Genomic DNA, 24,093 nt, shown 5'->3' with positions numbered 1-24,093 from the left:
AGCAATCTTCATGCTTTCACCATGCCAGCAAATAAATAATATTTTTTGTTGCTATTTTAAAACTAAGAAGAGGATAGGAAATTAATTCTTTTCTCATATATATGATAGTGTATCATGTTTGATGATAAAGATGAAGAAATTCAATTGAATTACTATATCTGCCCATGAATTTTCTTTCTGTAATAATTCTAGTTATAATATGCATGTTACATGAGTCAATCTTTGGCATAATTCTCTAAATAAGGCAGAAAAGCACTGAGAATGTTTCACAGTATGGTATTGTTGCTTAATTACTGAAAAGTTTTTCTCATTTCCATATTTAGTGAAAACAGGTCCTCCAGTAGAAAGAACCACACACCAACAAAATGACTTTTTATATTTTTTATTGCCTCTCCTTCTAACTTTCTTGAAGCATATTGAGACGATTGGCTTGTGGATAAACTAAGCTGTTTCTTCAATTTTACTTTTTGAATCAGCCATGTTCTTTAGTTCATTTTTAATTCGTTCTATCTAATATTTCTTATTGTCTATATTTTGAGTTGTAAAGGGGCTTAATTTCGTGAACTTTAAACACTAGCTAACCTATAGTGAGTCAAAAGTTTTAGATGTTTGTCTAAACCTTGCTTTTGTGACCTTCACTCTATTAGAAAGCCAAGCTGAAGGTAGCTCCAGAAAATTGAATTATCTCAAAAAAATATTTGAGTGCTAATTGGAATAAAGAATATCACTGCACTTGTAAACATACATAAACACAGGATAATCTTTTGACTGAGTTTTACAAAGCAGAAAAATTAGTTGTCGTAAAATAACTTGATGTACTTTTTAGTTATGTGCTTAGTTGCTCAGTCATGTCTGACTTTCTGCGGCCTCATCAACTGTATCCCACCAGGCTCCTCTGTCCATAGAATTTTCCAGGCAGGAATACTGGAAGGGGCTGCCATTTCTACTCCAGGGGACCTTCTTGCCCCAGGGATCAAACCTGCGTCTCTTGCATTGGCAGGCAGGTTCTTTACCACTGTGCCACCTGGAAAGCCCCCCATAAATGTTTGAATGACAGGTTTTAACAAGGGAAATATTTTTACTGAAATGGAAGATTTCTATTTATTCACCTCCAAAATTAATAGAAAAGCCACTGGTGATATATTTATTAGTGAAATCATATCCCAGATGCTTTTGAAAACAATACAGCACCAAATCACATTATAAAATGTAATTGTCAAAATTCTATTCCTAAAATATTCTTTGGTCCATCATAAATTTAAAAATGAATAAAGATATAGTTCACATAAATAGCCTTACATTCAGCCTCTCCTAGACACAGCCTTACTTAAAAACAGGAATTGTTGAAAAATAAAATAATATCTCAGTACTAGCCCAAATGTCATTCAGTTGAGTTCAGTCACTCAGTCGTGTCTGACTCTTTGTGACCTCATAAATTGCTGCACGCCAGGCCTCCCTGTCCATCACCAACTCCCAGAGTTCACCCAAACTCATGTGCATGGAGTCAGTGATGCCATCCAGACATCTCACCCTCTGTCGTCCCCTTCTCCTCCTGCCCCCAGCCCCTCCCAGCATCAGGGTCTTTTCCAATGAGTCAACTCTTTGCATGAGGTAGCCAAAATATTGGAGTTTCAGCCTCAGCATCAGTCCTTCCAATGAACACCCAGGACTGGTCTCCTTTAGGATGGATTGGTTGGATCTCCTTGCAGTCCAAGGGACTCTCAAGAGTCTTCTCCAACACCCCAGTTCAAAAGCATCAAATGTCATTACAGAGTATGTTTTCATAAACTACCACTTTAAATTTAAATTAGAAAGTGTTACAATGCCATTCTCCCAAATCATCCCACCCTCTCCCTCTCCCACAGAGTCCAGAAGACTGTTCTATACATCTGTGTCTCTTTTGCTGTCTTGCATACAGGGTTATCGTTACCATCTTTCTAAATTCCATGTATATGCATTAGTATACTGTATTGGTGTTTTTCTTTCTGGCTTACTTCACTCTGTATAATTGGCTCCAGTTTCATTCACCTCATTAGAACTAATTCAAATGTATTCTTTTTAATGGCTGAGTAATACTCCATTGTGTATATGTACCACAGCTTTCTTATCCATTCATCTGCTGATGGACATCTAGGTTGCTTCCATGTCCTGGCTATTATAAACAGTGCTGCAATGAACATTGGGGTACACGTGTCTCTTTCAATTCTGGTTTCCTTGGTGTGTATGCCCAGCAGTGGGATTGGGAGGTGGGAGGGGGGTTCAGGATTGGGAACATGTGTACACCCATGGCGGATTCATGTTGATGTATGGCAAAACTAATAAAAAAAAAATAGAAAGTGTTAGAGGAATTCAAAAAATGTTACATCACCATGAATTCCAGCTAACTAGGATAGCTGCATTGTGTCTTTTGGGAATTTTTGTTTCTACATATTTGAGCATTATGATCACCTGGAGAATTTGGAAATGCAGATGACAGAGACAACCTAAATGTTAATGAGTGCAAATCTGTGCAATTGAGATCCATAAAACTGGATCTCAGCCATGCCTCCAAATGATTCTGAGACAGCTGTTGCATGGACCTCAGTGTGCGAAGTCTTGTCCTGGCCTGGACTGTCATTATTGCATGCACATAGAATATGGTCGTTTTACAAATTGTGGCCAGCTTTCACGCTAGGCCAATGCTGCATGATGATGTTGAAGTTTCAGTTTTTCAAAAGTGTCATTTTCTATTAAAATCAATATCCAAAGTAAAGTAGCTTTGTCAGTGCAGCTCCATAGCTCTGATTACAGGTTTGAGGAGGCATTTGTACTTTCAAGACAGAAATAAGCTTTGATCTCATATGTCATTTGCTCAGCTTTTCAGTAGGATAAGAAACAAGAGAGACAGCAGATAAAGTGTCTTCATCTAAGTGGGAGGCCTTCCAGCTACTCAAGCACATAGGACGTTTAGATCCCTCTTCCACAGAGTGCATGAATGGCTTTCTAATCTAAATAAATACATATAGTATGATGAGTAGAAATGAGCCCTTCAACTGGAAAATACAATCGTGGACCCAAAACCATGATATCAGGTGATACAAAAGGGAAATCTGTGAGGTGGGACAGAGTTAAGTAATAGCCTTCCTATCCCCCAACCCCCCACTGCCAGACACACACACACATTCACTACCAGAAACCAGAAACCTTTCTAAAGGCATTTGCTTCTTCTTATCACTGCGTGGTCTGCGTACTCGTCCAGTGACCCAACCAGGCAACTGTTCATGTCCTGACCATCCTGTGTTTAGTGATAATGGTGTTTCTTTCTTTTTTTTTTTAATTTTTATTTTTTGTGTGGGCCATTTTTAAAGTCTTTATTGAATTTGTTTTCAATATAGCTTCTATTGTTTATGATCAGAGTCTTATCCACTGGACTACCAGGGAAGTCCCTAGTAATAAGGTTTTAATTTCTGTTTCAACCACTGCTCTGTGAGCTGATGGAATTTGATATACCCTTATTATGTTGTGCTCTTGGGCCATTTTATACACTGATCATTTGTAAATGTGTTCCTTTATCCAAAGAGATCTATTCCAGGGGCCCAGACTGATATGAAAGGACCTGTTTCAAGCCATAAATAGTATTTTCAGCTGTGGCTTTTGTTATAGTGTAAACAAAGCCCAATATGGACTCTCTGTCTCAAAGTCACTCAGTTGTGTCCAACTCTTTGTGACTCCATGGACTGTGGCCTGTGAGACTCCTCTGTCCGTGGAGTTCTTCTGGCAAGAATACTGGAGTGGGTAGCCATTCCCTTCTCCAGGGGATCTTCCCAATCCAGCGATTGAACCTGGATCTCCCACACTGCAGGCAGATTCTTGACCGTCTGAGCCACCAGGGAAGCCCTATTTCTTCTATAGTCAGTTGACTCCTCCAAGAGCCCTGGGCAAAGACCCTAGTGGCATTCCATCTGTCAGCTTTGTGTTAGCGCTTGTCCTCGGGAGATTCAATCCAAAAGCAATCCCGAGCAATTTTTTTTTTTAATCTTGTTAATATTCTGGACAAGCTCTGACCACATCAATGGCTTCAGTGGGCAACAGAGGGACATGTTATATCCATTGCTTCATGGTTTGTTGACCACCATGACTATGTCAAAGGCCAATGTAAGATATCCGCCTTGGCACATAGTCCCCTTCTGAGCCAGCAACTAGATGGGGACTCTATCACCTAATTAATTCTACCCTGGAATTCCTATAATGAAACTCCTAAACAGTTTTTGCCATGTCCATCCTGGTAGAGGCTGTTGGGGGGGCATTTCCTTAGTGAACTCAAGTGTTCAGCCGTCAAAGAGTTGGATATGACTGCACGCAGCAGGCACAAGGAACAACAGCCCAAGATTAGGCTCAAGACAGAAAATGGCCAGGTCCTTCATCTATGGTCACATCCTTTCCAATTATATTAATACATTTAGTCTTTGGCTGATGCCACCTACTGGATGTATCTTGAAAGTGAAAGTGAAAGTTGCTTAGTCAAGTCTGACTATTTGCAACCCCATGGACTATACAGTCCTTGGAATTCTCTAGGCCAGAATACTGGAGTGGATAGCCTTTCCCTTTCTCCAGAGGAGCTTTCCAACCCAGGAATCAAAACAGGGTCTCCTGCATTGCAGATGGATTCTTTACCAACTGAGCTATCAGGGATATATCTTGGTGGTGGTTTAGTTGCTAAGTCGTGTCCAGCTCCTGCAACCCCATCAATTATAGGCTGCCAGGCTCCTCTGTCCATGAGCTACAAGGGAAGCCCAGTGGATATATCTTAGTCCCTTATTTTGCTATCTGCATGTCATCATGGTCATTCTGCTATGACCATGATGCCTACGAACCCAGCATCACTGTGCCCACCAGCTTCTTAATATTATTCTTAATATCATCTTCTCATTTTTCAACAGTCTGACTGCACATGGTACACCGGTTTCCACAGTCCCAAAGAGCTGTGTTTACCACCCACAGCTATTCTATGCTAACCATGGCACAGCCTGGGACCCCACTCAGAACTGGGCAAGGAGAACTTGGCCTTCGGACCCTTTCTGTCTTTGCAGATGAAGTCAATTCAGCCGTCCTGTCAGCCCCTTTTGTTTGCATTCCCATTGGCATCACTGGATTAACTTCTGAGATGAAAACAGCAGACTGAACGGGGTTCCTTAAGGGAAGCAGCTGCAGGAACTTGAAACCATTTCCTTCCTCCCGACTGGTGACAACCTGTCAGGAAAACTTTCATAGGAATCCTGTCAATTTTTGTTCTTTTAAAAGTCACCTCAAGAGAGCTGATAGACAGATTCTCCTCTGGCCAAGCTCTTTCTTCTGAATGGGCCAGATTTTTTTTTTTTTTCCCATCAGTGAAACCCAGCATGTCAGCTGCTAGGCTAAACCTCTCCACAAATCATACATACCCTCCTTCTTTGCCCAAAGAAGAGCCACCTGGGAACCCAGGCCTAGGGGATTCCCTGAATCACCATGTCTACCAGAGCGTAGGTCAGAGGATAAGGCTTGAGGAATCTAATTTATTTTCCTTCTATTATTATTATTAATTTTTGTTTAGTCACTAAGTCATGTTTGACTCTTTGAGACTCCCATGGACTGTAGCCTGCCAGGCTTCTCTATCCATGGGGTTTCCCAGGCAAGAATACTAGAGTGGACTGCCATACCCTCCTCCAGGGAATCTTCCTGACCCAGGGATGGAACCCGCATCTCTTATGTCTCCTGCATTGCAGTCAGGTTGTTTACCACTAGAGCCACCTGGGAAGCCAAGTTGCACAGAGATGATCAATTATCAATTGTATCTTGAGCCACTTTCCCCTGTTTTATAACCTAGTTTCCAATTGGTTTTCTTTCAACGATCAATTCAACAGGGCATACAGCTGTGTCATCCATCTCCCAACAGTATGATTTATCCCCAGTATTTTCCCTGCAGGGTTTGCTATCTCAAACTCAAGGAGGATCAGGGTCAAGTTCTCATCAGAACTCCCTCCCAGAAACTTGGGCCACATTGAGGCTGAAAGGATCTGAAAGCCAGGTCACCTTCCGTCACCACCGCTGAGGTTTTGGGTTCAAACTGTCAGTCAGACCCTCCAGACACAATAGACTTTAACCTGATATTGTGTTTACTCAGTCCTCTAGGAGCAGACAAGGCAGGCAACACACCAGACACAGCATCCCCATCTCGGGAGTGGAAGTGGGGGCAGCCACTCAAGAGCGTTTTTGGCCCCACAGTCTTCGGGCCACCACACAGCTCCCCCAGGGCAGGAGCCACAGCACAGGGCACAAGCTCCTCATTCCTGCTACCTTTAGGCCATTGTTTTCAAGGAAATGATGCTGGAAGTACTAGTGTTTCTCTGCAGTCCTCAACAGCGAGACCTGGCATTAACCCTTTACTCAGAGTTCACTGCAAAGACACAGATGAGAAACTTATAGTTGTTCATGACATATGTTAAATCTGAAGAGGATTTTCTCTGTTTTGAGATAAGAGTCTATGTGGGGAGCTCTCTGAAGGTTTGAAAATACTCAGTTCTCTAGAACAGATGGTCAGTGGAAGAATACGGTTAGAAGGTACAGACTTCCAGCTTTAAATATATAAGCCCTAGGGACATAATGTACAACACAACTGTAGTTAACACTGCTGTAAGATATAGCACATATGACATACAGGAAAGTTTTTAACAGAATAGACCCTGAGAGTTCTCACCACAAAGATAATTTTTTTCTCTTTTTTAGTCTATGTGAGATGATGGATGTTCACTAAACCTACTGTGGTAATCATTTCACAATATATGTAAGTCAAACCATTACACACTACACCTTAAATTTATACAATTCTGTGTCAATTATTTCTCCATAAAGAAAAAGAAAAATCAAAGAAAACAGTTATTTAGCCTTAACAATCCCACAGAAGTGAAACTATTGGCTGTATAAATGAACATCCTTTTTAAAGACTACTGGGAAATCAGTTTCCAGTTTTTTTGTAAGATTACAACAGTTATGTGTACTTTGGGTCATCAATTTCATTTCACACTTATTTACTCAAAAGTCAATTACTTATACATCTTTTGTTCAGGTCAGTTGCTCAGTCATGTCTGACTCTTTGTGATCCCATGGACTGCAGCATGCTAGGCTTCTCTGTCCATCAACAACTCCCGGAGCGTACTCAAATTCATGTTCATTGAGTCGGTGATGCCATCCAACCATCTCATCCTCTGTGGTCCCCTTCTCCTCCCACCTTCAGTCTTTCCCACCATAAGGGTCTTTTAAAGAGTCAGTTCTTCGCATCAGGTGACCAAAGTATTGGAGTTTCAGCTTCAGCATCAGCCCTTCCAATGACTATTCAGGACTGATTTCCTTTAGGATGGACTGCTTGGATCTCCTTGCAGTTCAAGGGACTCTCAAGCGTCTTCTCCAACACCACAGTTCATAAGGATCAATTCTTAGGTGCTCAGCTTTCTTTATAGTCCAACTTTCACATCCATGCATGACTACCAGAAAAACCATAGCTTTGACTAGACAGACCTTTGTTGGCAAAGTAATGTCTCTGCTTTTTAATATGCTATCTAGTTTGGTCATAACTTTTCTTCCAAGGAGCAAGCGTGTTTTAATTTCATGGCTGCAGTCACCATCTGCAGTGATTTTGGAGCCCAAAAAATAAAGTCTGACACTGTTTCCACTGTTTCCCCATCTGTTTGCCATGAAGTGATGGGAGCAGATGCCATGATCTTAGTTTTCTGAATGTTGAGTTGTTTTTTTTTTTTCAGATTTTAAATTTTATTTTATTTTTAAACTTTACAATATTGTATTGGCTTTGCCAAATAAAGTTTTAAGCCAACTTTTTCCACTCTCCTCTTTCACTTTTATCAAGAGGCTCTTTAGTTCTTCTTCACTATCTTCCATAAGGGTGGTGTCACCTGCATGTCTGAGGTTATTGATATTTCTCCTGGCAGTCTTGATTCCAGCTTATACATCTTACAGTTGAGATATTTTCCAATAATAATGTTTCTGTTTTTACAGGTGAAATTGTTTTATGTAACAATTCCCCAAGAAATTATTTCATGAATTATTACATCATCTCCTTAATTTTGGAATTCATCTTAATTTCTGTTTTTCACTTTAATATTTTATAATATACTGCTCTTTGAGACTGTACTTTCATAGACCTAAAATAATTTTTTGAGAATGTGGGCCAATTAATTACTTTTAACTCTTAATTTACCATTCTATTACTATAAGGATAGAGATATAATAACTTTACAGGATGTCATCTTTTAATAAGTAGGCAGCTACCTACTGTTATATTCTAAACAAATACTTTAAATTATTCATGAATGAATTTCATTATAAATGATTAATTACCATATTTTCCTCTTACAAAATATTTAATTTATCATCTTTTAATTAAGTAATTTTTCTTTAAAATTTTCTTTTCATATACATACATGATGAATTCTCTTCAATTTGAGCATTTAGGAGAAAATTAACATTACTTTTTAGAACATAACTTTTTATCATGTTATAATTTTCTTTAACATGAAACCAATTTCTGCCAGGTTTCCTTCATAATTTCAACTAAACCAATATACCTGAAAAGTAATTGTATATCAACTAGGATATCTGACCATCTGATAGTATTCCAAATGGGTTAGCATAAAACATCAAGGAGAATAACAATAACCCAGCAGTGTTGTCTATCTAAGCTGTATTTCCCAATGAAGTAACATGAAGTTGTAGGAAACAAGCATTAAAAAGCTTGCCTCCACAAAAAAAAGAAAAATTCAGTCAGTGATCCTGGTATTTTCCCTTTAACAACATATATGCACCCATTTAAACACATGATGAGGAAAAATGTAGTACATGAACATTCCTAGACACAACATAACTTAATCAATTCAGTTCAGTCGCTCAGTGGTGTCCAACTCTTTGTGACCCCATGGACTGTAGCACGCCAGGCTTCCCTGTCCATCAACAACTCCCGGAGTTTACTCAAACTCATGTTCATTGAATTGGTGAGGCCATCCAACCATTTTATCCTCTGTCATCCCCTTCTCCTCCCGCCTTCAAACTTTCCCAGCATCAGGGTCTTTTCAAATGAGTCTGGAAAAGCCATAGCTTTGACTAGACGGACCTTTGATAAAGTAATGTCTCTGCTTTTTAATATACTGTCTAGGTCTGTCATAACTTTTCTTCCAAGGAGCAAGCGTCTTTTAATTTCCTGGCTGCAGTCACCATCCGCAATGATTTTGGAGCCCCCCAAAATAGAGTCTGACACTGTTTCCACTGTTTCCCCATCTATTTGCCATGAAGTGATAGGACTGTATGCCATGATCTTAGTTTTCTAAATGTTGAGTATTAAGCCAGCTTTTTAAAAAAAAATTATTTATTTTAACTGGAGGCTAATTACTTTACAATATTGTATTAGTTTTGCTATACATTGACATGAATCTGCCATGGATGTACATGTGTTCCCCTTCCTGAACCTCCCTCCCACCTCCCTCCCCATCCTATCCCTCTGGGTCATCCCAGTGCACCAGCCCCGAGTGCCCTGTCTCATGCATCGAAACTGGACTGGCGATTCGTTTCACATATGATAGTATACATGTTTCAGTGCCATTCTCCCAAATCATCCCACCCTCTCCCTCTCCCACAGAGTCCAGAAGACTGTTCTATACATCTGTGTCTCTTTTGCTGTCTTGCATACAAAGTTATCATTACCATCTTTCTAAATTCCATATATATGCATTAGTATACTGTATTGGTGTTTTTCTTTCTGGCTTACTTCACTCTGTATAATAGGCTCCAGTTTCATCCACCTCATTAGAACTGTTTCAAATGTATTCTTTTTAATGGCTGGGTAATATTCCATTGTGTATATGTACCACTGCTTTCTTATCCATTCATCTGCTGATGGACATCTAGGTTGCTTCCATGTCCTGGCTATTATAAACAGTGCTGCGATGAACACTGGGGTACACGTGTCTCTTTCAATTCTGGTTTCCTTGGTGTGTATGCCCAGCAGTGGAATTGCTGGGTCACAAGGCAGTTCTATTTCCAGTTTTTTAAGGAATCTCCACACTGTTCTCCATAGTGGCTATACTAGTTTGCATTCCCACCAACAGTGTAAGAGGGTTCCCTTTTTTCCACACCCTCCTCAGCATTTATTGCTTGTAGACTTTTGAATAGCAGCCATTCTGACTGGCATGAAATGGTACCTCATTGTGGTTTTGATTTGCATTTCTCTAATAATGAGTGATGTTGAGCATCTTTTCATGTGTTTGTTAGCCATCTGTATGTCTTCTTTGGAGAAATGTCTGTTTAGTTCTTTGGCCCATTTTTTGATTGTGTCCATAGGTGTGTGGATTTATCTCTGGGCTTTCTATTTTGTTCCATTGATCTATATTTCTGTCTTTGTGCCAGTACCGTACTGTCTTGATGACTGTGGCTTTGTAGTAGAGCCTGAAGTCAGGCAGGTTGATTCCTCCAGTTCCATTCTTCTTTCTCAAGATTGCTTTGGCTATTCGAGGTTTTTCATATTTCCATACAAATTGTGAAATTATTTGTTCTAGTTCTCTGAAAAATACTGTTGGTAGCTTGATAGGGATTGAATTGAATTTATAGATTGCTTTGGGTAGTACACACATTTTCACTATATTGAGTCTTCCAATCCATGAACACGATATATTTCTCCAACTATTTGTGTCCTCTTTGATTTCTTTCACCAGTGTTTTATAGTTTTCTATATATAGGTCTTTTGTTTCTTTAGGTAGCTATATTCCTAAATATTTTATTCTTTTTGTTGCAATGGTGAATGGAATATTTCCTTAATTTCTCTTTCTGTTCTCTCATTGTTAGTGTATAGGAATGCAAGGGATTTCTGTGTGTTGATTTTATATCCTGCAATTTTACTATAGTCATTGATTATTTCTAGTAATTTTCTAGCAGAGTCTTTAGGGTTTTCTATGTAGAGGATCATGTCATCTGCAAACAGTGAGAGTTTTACTTCTTCTTTTCCAATCTGGATTCCTTTTATTTCTTTTTCTGCTCTGATTGCTGTGGCCAAAACTTCCAAAACTATGTTGAATAGTAGTGGTGAGAGTGGGCACCTTTGTCTTGTTCCTGACTTTAGGGGAAATGCTTTCAATTTTTCACCATTGAGGATAATGTTTGCTGTGGGTTTGTCATATATAGCTTTTATTATGTTGAGGTATGTTCCTTCTATTTCTGCTTTCTGGAGGGTTTTTATCATAAATGGTTGTTGAATTTTGCCAAAGGCTTTCTATGATTATGATTATGAATATGATTATTGAGATAATCATATGGTTTTTACTCTTCAATTTGTTAATGTGGTGTATTACATTGATTGACTTGTGGATATTGAAGAATCCTTGCATCCCTGGGATAAAGCCCACTTGGTCATGGTGTATGATCTTTTTAATGTGTTGTTGGATTCTGTTTGCTAGAATTTTGTTAAGGATTTTTTCATCTATGTTCATCAGTGATATTGGGCTGTAGTTTTCTTTTTTTGTGGCATCTTTGTCAGGTTTTGGTATTAGGGTGATACAATAGACCAGTTAGACCTAATTGATATCTATAGGACATTTCATCCCAAAACAATGAATTTCACATTTTTCTCAAGCACACACGGAACCTTCTCCAGGATAGATCACATCCTGGGCCATAAATCTAACCTTAGTAAATTGAAAAAAATTGAAATCATTCCAAGCATCTTTTCTGACCACAATGCAGTAAGATTAGATCTCAATTACAGGAGAAAAACTATTAAAAATTCCAACATATGGAGGCTGAACAACAAACACACTGCTGAATAACCAACAAATCACAGAAGAAATTAAAAACGAAATCAAAATATACATAGAAATGAATGAAAATGAAAACACAACCACCCAAAACCTATGGGACACTGTAAAAGCAGTGCTAAGGGGAAGGTTCATAGCAATACAGGCTTACCTCAAGAAACAAGAAAAAAGTCAAATAAATAACCTAGCTCTACACCTAAAGCAACTAGAAAAGGAAGAAATGAAGAACCCCAGGGTTAGTAGAAGGAAAGAAATCTTAAAAATTAGGGCAGTAATAAGTGCAAAATAAACAAAAGAGACCATAGCAAAAATTAACAAAGCCAAAAGCTGGTTCTTTGAAAAGATAAATAAAATTGACAGATCGTTAGCCAGACTCATCAAGAAACAAAGGGAGAAAAACCAAATCAATAAAATTAGAAATGAAAATGGAGAGATCACAACAGACAACACAGAAATACAAAGGATCATAAGAGACTATTATCAGCAACTATATGCCAATAAAATGGACAACTTGGAAGAAATGGACAAATTCTTAGAAAAGTACAACTTTCCAAAACTGAACCAGGAAGAAACAGAAAATCTTAACAGACCCATCACAAGCACGGAAATTGAAACTGTAATCAGAATTCTCCAGCAAACAAAAGCCCAGGACCAGCTTCACAGCTGAATTCTACCAAAAATTTAGAGAAGAGCTAACACCTATCCTACTCAAACTCTTCCAGAAAATCGCAGAGGAAGGTAAACTTCCAAATTCATTCTATGAGGCCACCATCACCCTAAGCCAGCTTTTTCACTCTCCTCTTTTACTTTCATCAAGAGGCTCTTTAGTTCTTCTTCACTTTCTGCCATAAGGGTGTGGTCATTTGCATATCTGAGGTTATTAATATTTCTCCTGGTAATCTTGATTCCAGCTTGTGCTTCATCCAGTCCAGCATTTCTCATGATGGTGTATTCTGCATATAAGTTAAATAAGCAGGGTGACAATATACAGCTTTGACATACTCCTTTCCTGATTTGGAACCAGTCTGTTGTTCCATGTCCAGATCTAACTGTTGCTTCTTGACCTGCATACAGATTTCTCAAGAGGCATGTCACGTGGTCTGGTATTCTCATCTCTTGAAGAATTTTCCAGTTTCTTGTGATCCACACAGTCAAAGGCTTTGGCATAGTCAATAAAGTAGAAGTAGATGTTTTTCTGGAACTCTCTTGCTTTTTCGATGACCCAACAGATGTTGGATAACTTATTAGCCACATAGAATTTTTCCTTGCCCAGTTTATTTAGGTGGTCTGGCAATATGTAGAGAATACCAGAATATTTAGTTTTTCCATTAAAACATAACACTTGAGAGTTTTATTGAATAGACTCATCTATATGATACAGCAGGATAAATCATTAAAACTTGAATAGGAACAAAAGTCAACTCACCTTGATATGCTTTATCTTTTCATTATAGTAATGTTATCATTTATCATGATAAAGCCTTAGTTATGGTTCTGAAGCACTTGTTATACATGCCTTGCCTTATTCTATGACTTCAGTGCTTCTCTTTTTCTTTTGACAGGATGATGAGATAAGGGAAAGCCAGTTCAGCTTCACAGCTTATGGAATGGGGCCATGTCTGCAAACCAAAGAAGGTGTGACCCCAAAGGGCCCCAACCATCCTGTCCAAGTAATGCCGAAGAGCCCAGATGAGATGAGGAAGGTCTTTATCGACCGGGCCAAGAAGATTGACACCATCTCCCGAGCCTGCTTCCCATTAGCCTTTTTGATTTTTAATATTTTCTACTGGGTTATCTATAAAATTCTTAGGCATGAGGATATTCATCAGCAGCAAGATTAAGTCTCGGGGAGTGTGCAAGTGTACAAACTCAGTGTGTCAACTCAGAAGGAAGGCTTTTTGCCATAAGGGTGTTTGTGTGTGTGTGTGTGTGTGGTATACAAATGATGACCATTGTGCTCAAGTGACATATGGAAAGGTGTTATTATGACTTGCTATGCAAAGTCATGAGGCAGTTATGATTCCTTTAATGAATACAAAATATATGTATTATTGGGATTCTATTTCATTAAGATTATCTGTTCTTTCACAGTAAATTTTACAAGTGGACATATTATTGTCAATGTGTTTGTATGTAATATGATGTCACATAACAGTACATGTGAAAATTGCTTTGAAATTCTTTGATTTTTCAATTCAGTATTAAATAACACAAAAGTAAAATTTGCACAGAAAACTTTTAAAAAGGAAAAACAGGAAATGTTGAAGATTTTAAAAATGTAGCTTGAGGCTTTAAAGTATTTTCTTATACTTGTAGTTACAAAATAGAAAAATATGATAGTTAAGTGACAAATTCACTCAATAATATAGAAAATTGTACATACAAATGCTATAGAACCAACTTAAGTAATAGAAAATTAAAATCAGGAGATTAAAGTAAAAAACTTTTATTGTTTATGTACTAAATTTAATTGTTTGAAATATCAAATTTTCCTCTTTGGAAATGTTTTTAATGGCCTAAGCAATCATATTATACATAAAATCTACTTTTCTTAACTTTATATATCTGTGAATGAATGTAGATATACTAAAAACACAATTGTTTTTAACAAGTGTTATAGCTATGTATTTTTCTTTGTTGCCAAACACTGAAAAAATTCAAGCCAGCATCTTTGTTTTGTTAGATTTTTAATAGTTGCTTAATCATCTGTAAGTAATTATGTTTATTGTTTTGATATAGTTGAACAAAGTTCAGTAAGACTTTTATATTTTAGTTTAGAATGAGACTTTAAAATTCAATGAGATTATAGTATTTACATTTTTTTAAAAATGAATTTAATAAAAACCAAAATAAATTTAGGGAGATTTTTTAAAATAAGAACAGACTTCCCATCAAAGTTATATGGGTTCCAAATCGTAGCCCTAAATATAAGGAAGGAAGATTTTAATTCTAAATTATATAAATGTCACTTCTATAAATGAGAATTGATTGCTTTGTATTTCTGAATTAATAATTTCAATATATAATACATCCATTAGTTGTGAATAATTCTAAATAAAAATTTTACTTAAAACTTATCAGCAACCCCATGGAATTATTTCAACTACAATGGGGCATTAACTCATTTCATGCAGTGTAATTAAGTGAAAATATATGATAGAGTTTTGGGGTTAAATTGAACCAGACTCGGATTCTTTTCCAGTTTTGCCATTTTTTGCATTATTTTTATCATTAGTATTGTATTTTTAAAAAGCTCTACAATCCTTTTTAAAAATGTTTAATTACTGGTCAGATTCTCTAGATGGAAACTCAAGCCAAATTACTGACAGAGAAAGATTTAATCATGAAGAAAACAACTAACTCAGATTTAAGAGGGATAAATAAGGCACTTTTGAACAAGCCAGAACTATTTTCTGATCTTTATTATTAAACTAAAAGCAAGAGCTGCCATTTAAAGCTGAAATGTTTCAATGTTATCGAACTTTGGTCTACCTAATTGTACTTTAAAAAAAGTAAATTTAAAAATAATGTATATTTGGCATTTTTTGTTGCTAAAACTCCAAAGTTTCTTATTTTGTAGGTAATTTAAAATACAATTAGGGGGAAAAAAGGGTTGCCCTTAAATGAAAATGCCACAGCAGAAGATACTACTATGTACTTTATTTTGAGGACTCTGCATCTCGACATGTCCTTCTTCACTGTTTATGAACCAAAACCATGGAACTATATTCTTGTACTAAAGGTAGATTAAAGGTAGATATGTTGTTTGTGTTTTCTGAGGATAAGCTAGTGGGTTTGAATCGATGATAAACTATGTGTTGTCTCAACATATCTCTGAAATACTTGAACACATTTTTCTATACTTCATACATCTTATTTCTAAAGTTCTTCATCATTGCCTAAATTAATTGAATTCTGCCAAAAGCAAATGTACAATGTTTGCTTAGACATGCATAGACATAGGCAATGAACCTATGCCCCTAAAGAAATTTATGAACATCACTTGTTTTTACATTTGAGAATATTAAAAGTGTCTCTTTTTTTAAGCTTGAAACTTAGAATGTAAAAATACTAGCCATGAAACAGCTTTTTAAGCAAGGGTGTTGATATGGTAGAAATCTCTTTATCTCAAAAGAATTAAATTTTACTTAGGTATATGTACTTAACATTATCTCCCTATGCAAAGAAAATACTCTGAAAAAAAAATTTTTTTAATTTAAAATGGAGCTCCTGGCAGTCCAGTGATTAAGACTTTGTGCTTCCAATGCAGGGGACACAGGTTTAATCTCTGATAAGGTAGCTAAGATCCCACATGCCGCATGGTACAGCCAAAAAAATTTAAAATACTCTGATATTTCACTCCTATGGCAACAGTGACATCACAAATATATCTGAATCCAAAAAGTTTAAAGGAACCTGTCCCCTTTAACGAACTCCTCAATTCAGATCAGCTCAGTTGTGTCCGACTCTTTGTGACCCCATGGACTGCAGCACACCAGGCTTCCCTGTCCATTACCAACTCCCGAAGATACCCTTTAAAATGAACTCCTAGATACCCTTTAAAATGGTGAAACTTTATTGTAATTAGCATCCTAAGGCAGTATTTGCCTAAATGAGCCCTGTGTCAAATCCTGATATTTCAAATTAAGCCAATTGCAAATCTATTAATGATGTGAAAATTATAATGTGTGCATATGCCCTGGGTACCCACACATAGGTTGAAATTCTAATATGGATATTCTGAAGCATTTTGAAATGGTCACATTAAGAAGTTTGTTATTTTTCTACATGCAGTTTGCTTCACTTTTTTTCTAATTTTGTATCTCAACCACTGAAATCTGTAGTTACATGTGAATTTTAGGAAACCTTGTATTGATACCTCAACATATACTATGTAACATCTTTTTCTTTCCCAGCTATTAGAATTGGAGTTTAACTATAGTGAGGACGTAGAACTTTCTTTACTATTTAAAACAGATTCCAGAAAGTTGCTGTAGAAGCAGAAAGCCAAGGGTTTCTAAAACGTCTCCATACTTTTTGGATGTTTCTCCAGAACACTTACTCACCTGGAGAGGCTACGCTACTCCCAGCTGCTGAATTTAAGGGACTGTTCTGCCTACTTATCCTATAGTCAATTTCTATTCTATAGGTTTATTCATTCTAAAAACTTTTACTTTAATTTTAAATTACAGATGCTTTCAATCTGTATATCCCTAAAATATGGATACATACATTGTGCTTATAAATTCCCAGGATCTTACGGAAGATAATGGACATTTTAGGGCAAAACAGTGAGAAAATGAGGCTGCATGTTTGATGGAAGAGAGAAAGTTTGTAACTGTTTTAGCACTCTGTGCAACTTATGTAGTTTTTAAGATTTTAAGAGAAAAATAAGTGTACCCTCCATACTATACATTCTCTTTTCTGAATGACTTTCACCCTGTTTTTAAAAAGATACTTTTCTATTCTTAACATGATATACCTCAACCTGCTTCACTTTGGAAGACTGAGTTATATTGGCAGCTAAATTGTTCTTTCATCTACAAAGTACACATTCCATGAAAAGTACTCAAGGAAAGATGGGACTTGCCAATATTAAACATAGAAAATTCTTTCAATATTAAATAAATAGGAAGTGGGCAACATGGACATTCACAGGTGTCCCCTAACAACCTGTTAGAGCCCTCTCAGAATGAAACTCAGAAGGCATATAAGCCACAGTTCTTAGACCAATGAATCATTAGTAATCTTTGAGGTCCTGTCTCCAACTCTAAATAGATTTCACAGACCTTGAAACATAGATAACAGGAAAAGTTCTCAAAATTTACGAGCATATACCATCTGTATTTCTCATCTAGTTGATGCTGACCTAGTAAAGAAAAGCAAAACACCCTAAGGACAGAGCACTGACTTTTATATAGTCTGTCTGTCCATACTCATTAATGCTGACAAGGCAAAGACTGCAAGGTAATGAACTTGACTGAAACACATTAAGAGAATAAATATGGGTTCCACCTCAAGGCATTTTAATTTTAACAGTCTATCCAAGGAAAATATCATCAATGAAACTGAGCCTGTGCATTAATATTTATGTGAGTTCATTTAAGGGATTAGTTGGAAATTGTTTCAGTGACTCAAAGAATAGTTTCTGCACCTTTGTAACTATAAATTTGTCTTTTGAGTTATATTTACTTGTCAAGCACAATTATGATAATGACATTTTGCTTGTTCATTTGGGTATTCAGTTTTTAAACTAGATCATTATATTGCCTCCCCTTGACTTTTGGACTGAGTTAGATGCAATTATAGAGGTGTTGGAACTTTTAGCAGCAGCAGCAGCTCCGGCAGACTATGAAAACTTGCCACCGTCGTGTGCATTTCAGAAAAGAATTGAGTTGCAAAAACTGCACAACTTTTTAAAGTGACAAATTTCAATATTTCTTAAAACTGTATCCTGAACTGTCTAATTTGCTCAAGCAAAACTAAAGGATTTTCTGGTGCCATTTTTCCAATATTTTTTGACAAGACCATTTTCCTTAGCTGAACCTTGCTGAGCAATGGGCAGTGGAAAGGTAAGACCATGAGGATTAGAATTCCAAAAAATACTGAAATTTTGAATATAACGGCAACCAAATCTTCTTCTCCACAATGCCTACATAATTCCTTACTGTATCCTCTTCTTGGGACCATTCATAGCAGTGCAGAAACAATCTTGTCCATCCCAATGATCAGTGAATAACAACCTTTAACTAAGCAAACAGTCACCGTCTCAGTTTCCATGACGTATTTTAGACCTTGAAGTTCACCAGCTCATCTCTTTAATGAGGGATGCTAAAAAATGATAAGAGTTAAAGTCTGTGTCTGGAAGACAGTAGGGTGTTCTCAATTAAATATTTTAGAAACTATAGTGTATATGAACACACAGGTTCTCCCTTGATTGAATACAAATAAAATACCCATAATATCTGATCTGTCTTCCTCAGCAGATGCATTGGTTTTTATTTTCTGGTTCAAGTACTACAAAGAGTGATGAAAAGTGAAGTGGAAGTGTTAGTTACTCAGTCGTGTCTGACTCTTTGAGACCCCATGGACTGCCAGCCTGCCAGGCTCCTCTGTCCACAGGATTCTCCAGACAGAAATACTGGAGTGGGTAGCTATCCCCTTTTCCAGGGGATTTTCCCAACCCAGGGATTGAACCTGGGTCTCCTGCATTGAAGGCAGAGCCTTTACCATCTAAGCTACGAGGGAAGGCCCAACAAAGAGTGATAAAATACAGCAATCTCGTTTTATTCTTATTGGTATATAAACTCTCTGTGAATAAATGAGTAGGACACAATAGGAAGGAACTCTGTTAATTCAATAACTTTAAAATTAAACTTTTATCCCAGCCACCATTCCTCTTTAAAAATATACTCAACTTCCATAAGGAAACGGCTGTTGTTCTAATTACCTAAAAAGTGAAGCACATGTTCTTTGATAACAAGGATGCCTAGAGTCCATGTGTAAAATATAGCCCCCGAGGATTTGAAAATAACTCGGGCAGGGAAAATATTCTGGAGAAGCTTCTATCAGAAATCAGCCTAAAAACAGAATCCTGAGCCAGTTGCTAGGATACTCTTACTCATTCTTCCTTCTATAATTTTCATGTTGCCCTCATCTCTTTTCTTCCCTTCTCCCTAACACATATGTGTGTGTGTGTGCGCACACACACTTATCATTGCTGCTGTTCGTGGGATAAATGTTTTCAAATTGGAAATGCAAAGAAAGTCAGCTTTTCTAGGAAGATGCTCTTAATTCTGTGATGTGTTTTGCAATATCAGTGATTTCTGGTGGGAAACACGAGCAGTGTAGTCATTTGATTTGGCCATCTCTTATTTATGAAACCAGAATATTTTGGCTCAACAACATAAGAACAAAGCTATGTGGGTCAAATTTTTCTCCAGCCATTAATGATAGAATTCTAAAACACTGCTTGGACTGTGTTTGAAGAATGACTAAATATTTGTCATCAGTTCTTCCGAAAGACAATCAGTAATAACTAGTACTACACATAAAACACACTAAAAGAGTTTTGATGGTGGTAGAGTATTATTTTAAAAAATGGTGATTTTGATTCCTGGCTGTACCTTAATATCCCTTACACACATTTTTAAACATGTATACATGCTGGTGTTCAACATGAGAGTTTATAATTCAATCATTGGTTTAACAAACATTCCTGAAGCACCTTCTAGGTACCTGGCATTGTTGTGAGCGTTGAATTCAGTATGTTCAGAGTAAGTATGGAATTCTGGGTTATTGACAAGAGTTCCACAAGTGAGAACAATTGACATGAACATACACAAACCTATTCTTCTAATAATCCTCAATTTATCACTGAATGTTTTATAATGTTTCTTTCTTCATATTCACTGTAATTATTTCTCATTTATGTCCTTACAAGTAAAAATTAAAAATAAACCTTTGAGTTGTTTCAGTTCAGCTTTCCTTCCAGTGTCAGAATCTTCGCCATCTCTGGCACATTCCTGGTACAAAATTATCTACATTCTCCTGAAACACTTAGAGCAACAGAGAGTTCATTACTCTGAATGCAACCTCTTCTGCTGTAACATAGCTTTAAGTGATTAAAAAAAAAGTTTATCAAGAAATGACTTTTACTTAATATATTCCAACTAAGTCTCCCCCATCCCCTTAAGGACAGTGCCTCATGTGTTTTTTCATATCTACTTCCTGTGTGGGGGCTTCATCAATATTCCTTTTTAATCCCCTATCACTAGCTTTATTCTAATTTAAGTAAATTATCGATATACTTTGTGTTCAACAATGAGATGCTTCAGGTGCATAAAACAATGAAATTTAAAATTATCTTTATCAATAAATAGAAATTGATAAAATTCTATGTGAATCATTTGTAGTAACTTTAAATGTCTTCCTATAATGTGGCAATATTTTCAATTAAGTGGTTAACAATGTATTTCATGATATGAATCTGTTAAGAAAAAAAACAAAAACCCTAATGGGACTTCCCTGGTGGCTCAGATGTAAAGAATCTGCCTATAATGTAGGAGACCGGGATTTGATCCCTGGGTCGGAAAGATCCCTTGGAGAAGAGAATGGCTACCCAGTCCAGTATTCTTTTCTTTTTTAAAATTTGGTTGCACCAGGTCCTAGTTGTGGCATGTGGGATCTAGTTCCCTGACTAGGAATCAAACCTGGGCTCCCTGCATTGGGAGTCTTAACTGCCAGACCACCAAGGAAGTCCCATACTCCAGTTTTCTTCCCTGGAGAATCCCATGGACAGAGGAGCCTGGTGGGCTGCAGTTCACGGGGTCTCAAAGAGTCAGACACGATTCAGTGACTAACACTTTCACTTTATCAGTCAAACATAGTATTTTCAGAGCAAAGCTATCAATGTAGTAAAAATTTAATGAATGAAGTTGTTTTAATTGTTGACTTTTTTTTTTTTTTTTTTGGAATGGTTTTAGCCAAGGTGTCTTCAGGCAAACCCACTACATATTCATTAGTCTGGCTTGTAATGTAAATGAAGAGTAAGAACCTGTGGATCAAAGGTCAGGAAAGGTTCAGAGTGAAACTGTATTGAACATGCTTGAATAATTTTGCACTCCTTCACTTTCATTTCTATGAATTATGCAATGGCTTTTCCTTAAATTTGTATTTTAATGTATGATAGATTATGATACTTGGGAAAAATAGAACTAGACAGCCTTTCTATGAATATTATATAACCTGCTGTGGAAAACAAAATGAAAAGAAAATGTGCCATATATTTTCAATGTACTATTATAATGTCATATACAGTGATTTATTATTCATGAGCCAAGTTGTTTAAAAGACTACCAAAAAAAGTACAGCTATTCTATGGTGTTGTTTTTTTTTCTGTAGATTTAAAACACGTCTTCCTGAGTCTGATGTCTGTCTACTTTCCTGTCCAGATGATATCATATTTTTCAGGAAACTATGCTGAAAATATATTTAAAATTGTATGCATTGTTTTATCAACTTGTTCCTCTTTGTATGATCTTTACTTCAATTCTGAAAGTTACAAATTCTCAAATCAGAGTCATTAGCTCATGTGCAGTATATAATATTTATCATGTAAGTGTAGATAATTTGATCAGAAACAATAAAAATTAACTCTTTTCAATATGAATAACTCTTTTGTCCCATTTTTTTGAGTTTTATGAAAGGGTCATGTTTTCTGCATTTCTGATGGAAGTTATTATACAGAGATTACAAACTTGGTAATACACCATTCAGAGAAGACAATATGTATATCATTACAGAAAAAGTACAGTAAAGAGGCTGGTGAATGGAACTTTTCAACTTAGAATAGAATGAGAGAAGATGTATGACTATCTAGAAAAATTATTTCACATTATTTTTTAATAAGTTTTGTTTGTTTGAAAGTCTTTTCCTTAAAATCTCTTTGTTGAATAAACCACTTCTATTTAATTTACCCATAGAGACCATTTCAGAATAGAATGTTGGTCTCTTCTATTTTTAGAATTTTGGTGTGGTGTTTTCCTCTAAACAGTGATGCTAGAGTTTAGTGATAATACAATAGTTGGCAAAGAAATAAGAAAAATTAAGATGTCAGAAATTAAGAAATTATTGCGATATGCTCTATGATAATTGGTCTCTCATTTTCAAAGTACTTATAATTTAAATGTAGTTTTGTATTTATGGAATGCCCAAGGTTCAGGAAAATTGATGGACTGGAAACTGCTTGCCACGTTGGCATTGTGTTTTCCTTAATGACCTGGCCTTTCCTAACTTCTTGAGTTGCAGTTGAATGGTTCACACCACAGTGTCAGTGGAAACTCTTGACTGAAATGCTGTCATTGTAGGAGACAGGAAGAATAAAAGAAAAGCAGGCCCCAGCAAGGGCCAAAAAATAAATGTATTATTATTGATAAACTGGATGCTACCAGGCATGAGACTCTTGGAACAAGTCCAGAGGGGACAGTTCATAATCCTGAAAACAAGATATGATCCTGGGGTTGGAAAACCGACCCCAGACTGTTTCTCAACTGGCATCTCAGAGTGACATGTTTTATGCATCTGGTGGAAAATCTATAGATAAGAATATTAGTCTGATTTGTTATTGTTATATTACTGATTTGTTATTGATTACTGTTTCCTAATTACTCAATGATTAATGATCATTTTGTTCTTTGGCCCTGAAGGCCACATGAGTTATAGTTTAACTCCCCATTTATTCTCAAGAATCCCCATTATTCTCAAGCAAGGTCATCTCTAAGTATTAAGTGCTAGAGATATCCATGGGTGAAAGACGTTTAACCAAAATGTATATGAATAAGCATCATGTGCACAACTTATTGATAAACTATAACTTAAAAAAATCAATGTGTATTTTCATGGTTTAAAATATTTTCATTATTCTCTTATATTTTCTATTTTCAGTACCACTGAATTGTTTGTTTTTTTCTTGGTATTTTATTCCAATTTACTCTTGCTGACAATTGTTTTCTTGATAAACTTATTTTCCCTCATATATGTATTTCTTGTTTCTAACTTTGTACAGTTTCCATTGCTAATTACCTGTTCTTGGAAAAATTAAATTGGAATGAGACTATCATTCACTGAACCATGGTACACTGAAAATATGTAGCTATCTTGCTATTGTTTCCTTATATTTGACCCTGTGTGTTGTCTTACCACGTTTTCTCAGCAAGCAGTCTTTACCCCAGTGGTGTGCTGCTCTGAAAAGCCCACTCAGGACACTGGGAACTTGGGGTTTTTCTCACTCATGGTCCCAGATGTGACAAGAGGCATTAGCGGACTAAAGACTTATTCTCCAAACAAGGTATACTAATTAGAAATCTAATGACAACATCTGCTTGTCTAGCTTCGTGGCTCCTGGTCTTCCAAATGGGTCTCTGTTTAAGCCATCCAAAAAATAATCGCTCAATCTTTTGAGATAATGTCAGATTCATTTTCTTCAGAGTAAATAAATAAATTAGACTCTTTTAAATTGTTACAGAAGTAATCATATTTATAGATTTATAGGGTCTTTTTTGAAACAGTTACTTTTCTCCAAAAAACTAATTTTGTACAGAATGACCTAGCTTGAAATATTTATTCTATGAAAGATCATTCTTGTGAGTGCAACCTTGCATTTACTAAGTGACTAGTCAAAAAATATGGAATGAAATGTAAATAAGAAAGCAAGGGAATTTATTCAATTTCCAAATTATTTGAAACAGAGTAGAAAATCCAACAGTAT

At 36.5% G+C, this 24,093-nt stretch overlaps 1 protein-coding gene across 4 annotated transcripts in view; it reads left to right on the top strand.

The window, feature by feature from the left end:
* GLRA3 (glycine receptor alpha 3) overlaps positions 1-15,821 on the top strand; it is a 152,646-nt gene extending 136,825 nt beyond the window's left edge. For 2 of the 4 annotated variants that reach the window (XM_055577690.1, XM_055577689.1), the window contains one exon: positions 13,388-15,821. In XM_055577690.1, coding sequence (XP_055433665.1) covers positions 13,388-13,666 — 279 coding nt within the window. In that variant the 3' untranslated portion in view covers positions 13,667-15,821. The remainder of the gene's footprint in view (positions 1-13,387) is intronic. The other 2 variants (XM_055577686.1, XM_055577687.1) reach the window with 2 other exon arrangements.
* Positions 15,822-24,093: the final 8,272 nt, after the last annotated feature.

This window comes from Bubalus kerabau, chromosome 4 (genome assembly GCF_029407905.1).
Source record: "Bubalus kerabau isolate K-KA32 ecotype Philippines breed swamp buffalo chromosome 4, PCC_UOA_SB_1v2, whole genome shotgun sequence".
Taxonomy (NCBI): Eukaryota; Metazoa; Chordata; class Mammalia; order Artiodactyla; family Bovidae; genus Bubalus; species Bubalus kerabau.
The sequence above is the reverse complement of the archived record's forward strand: the minus strand, read 5'-3'. Positions and strand labels throughout refer to the sequence as shown.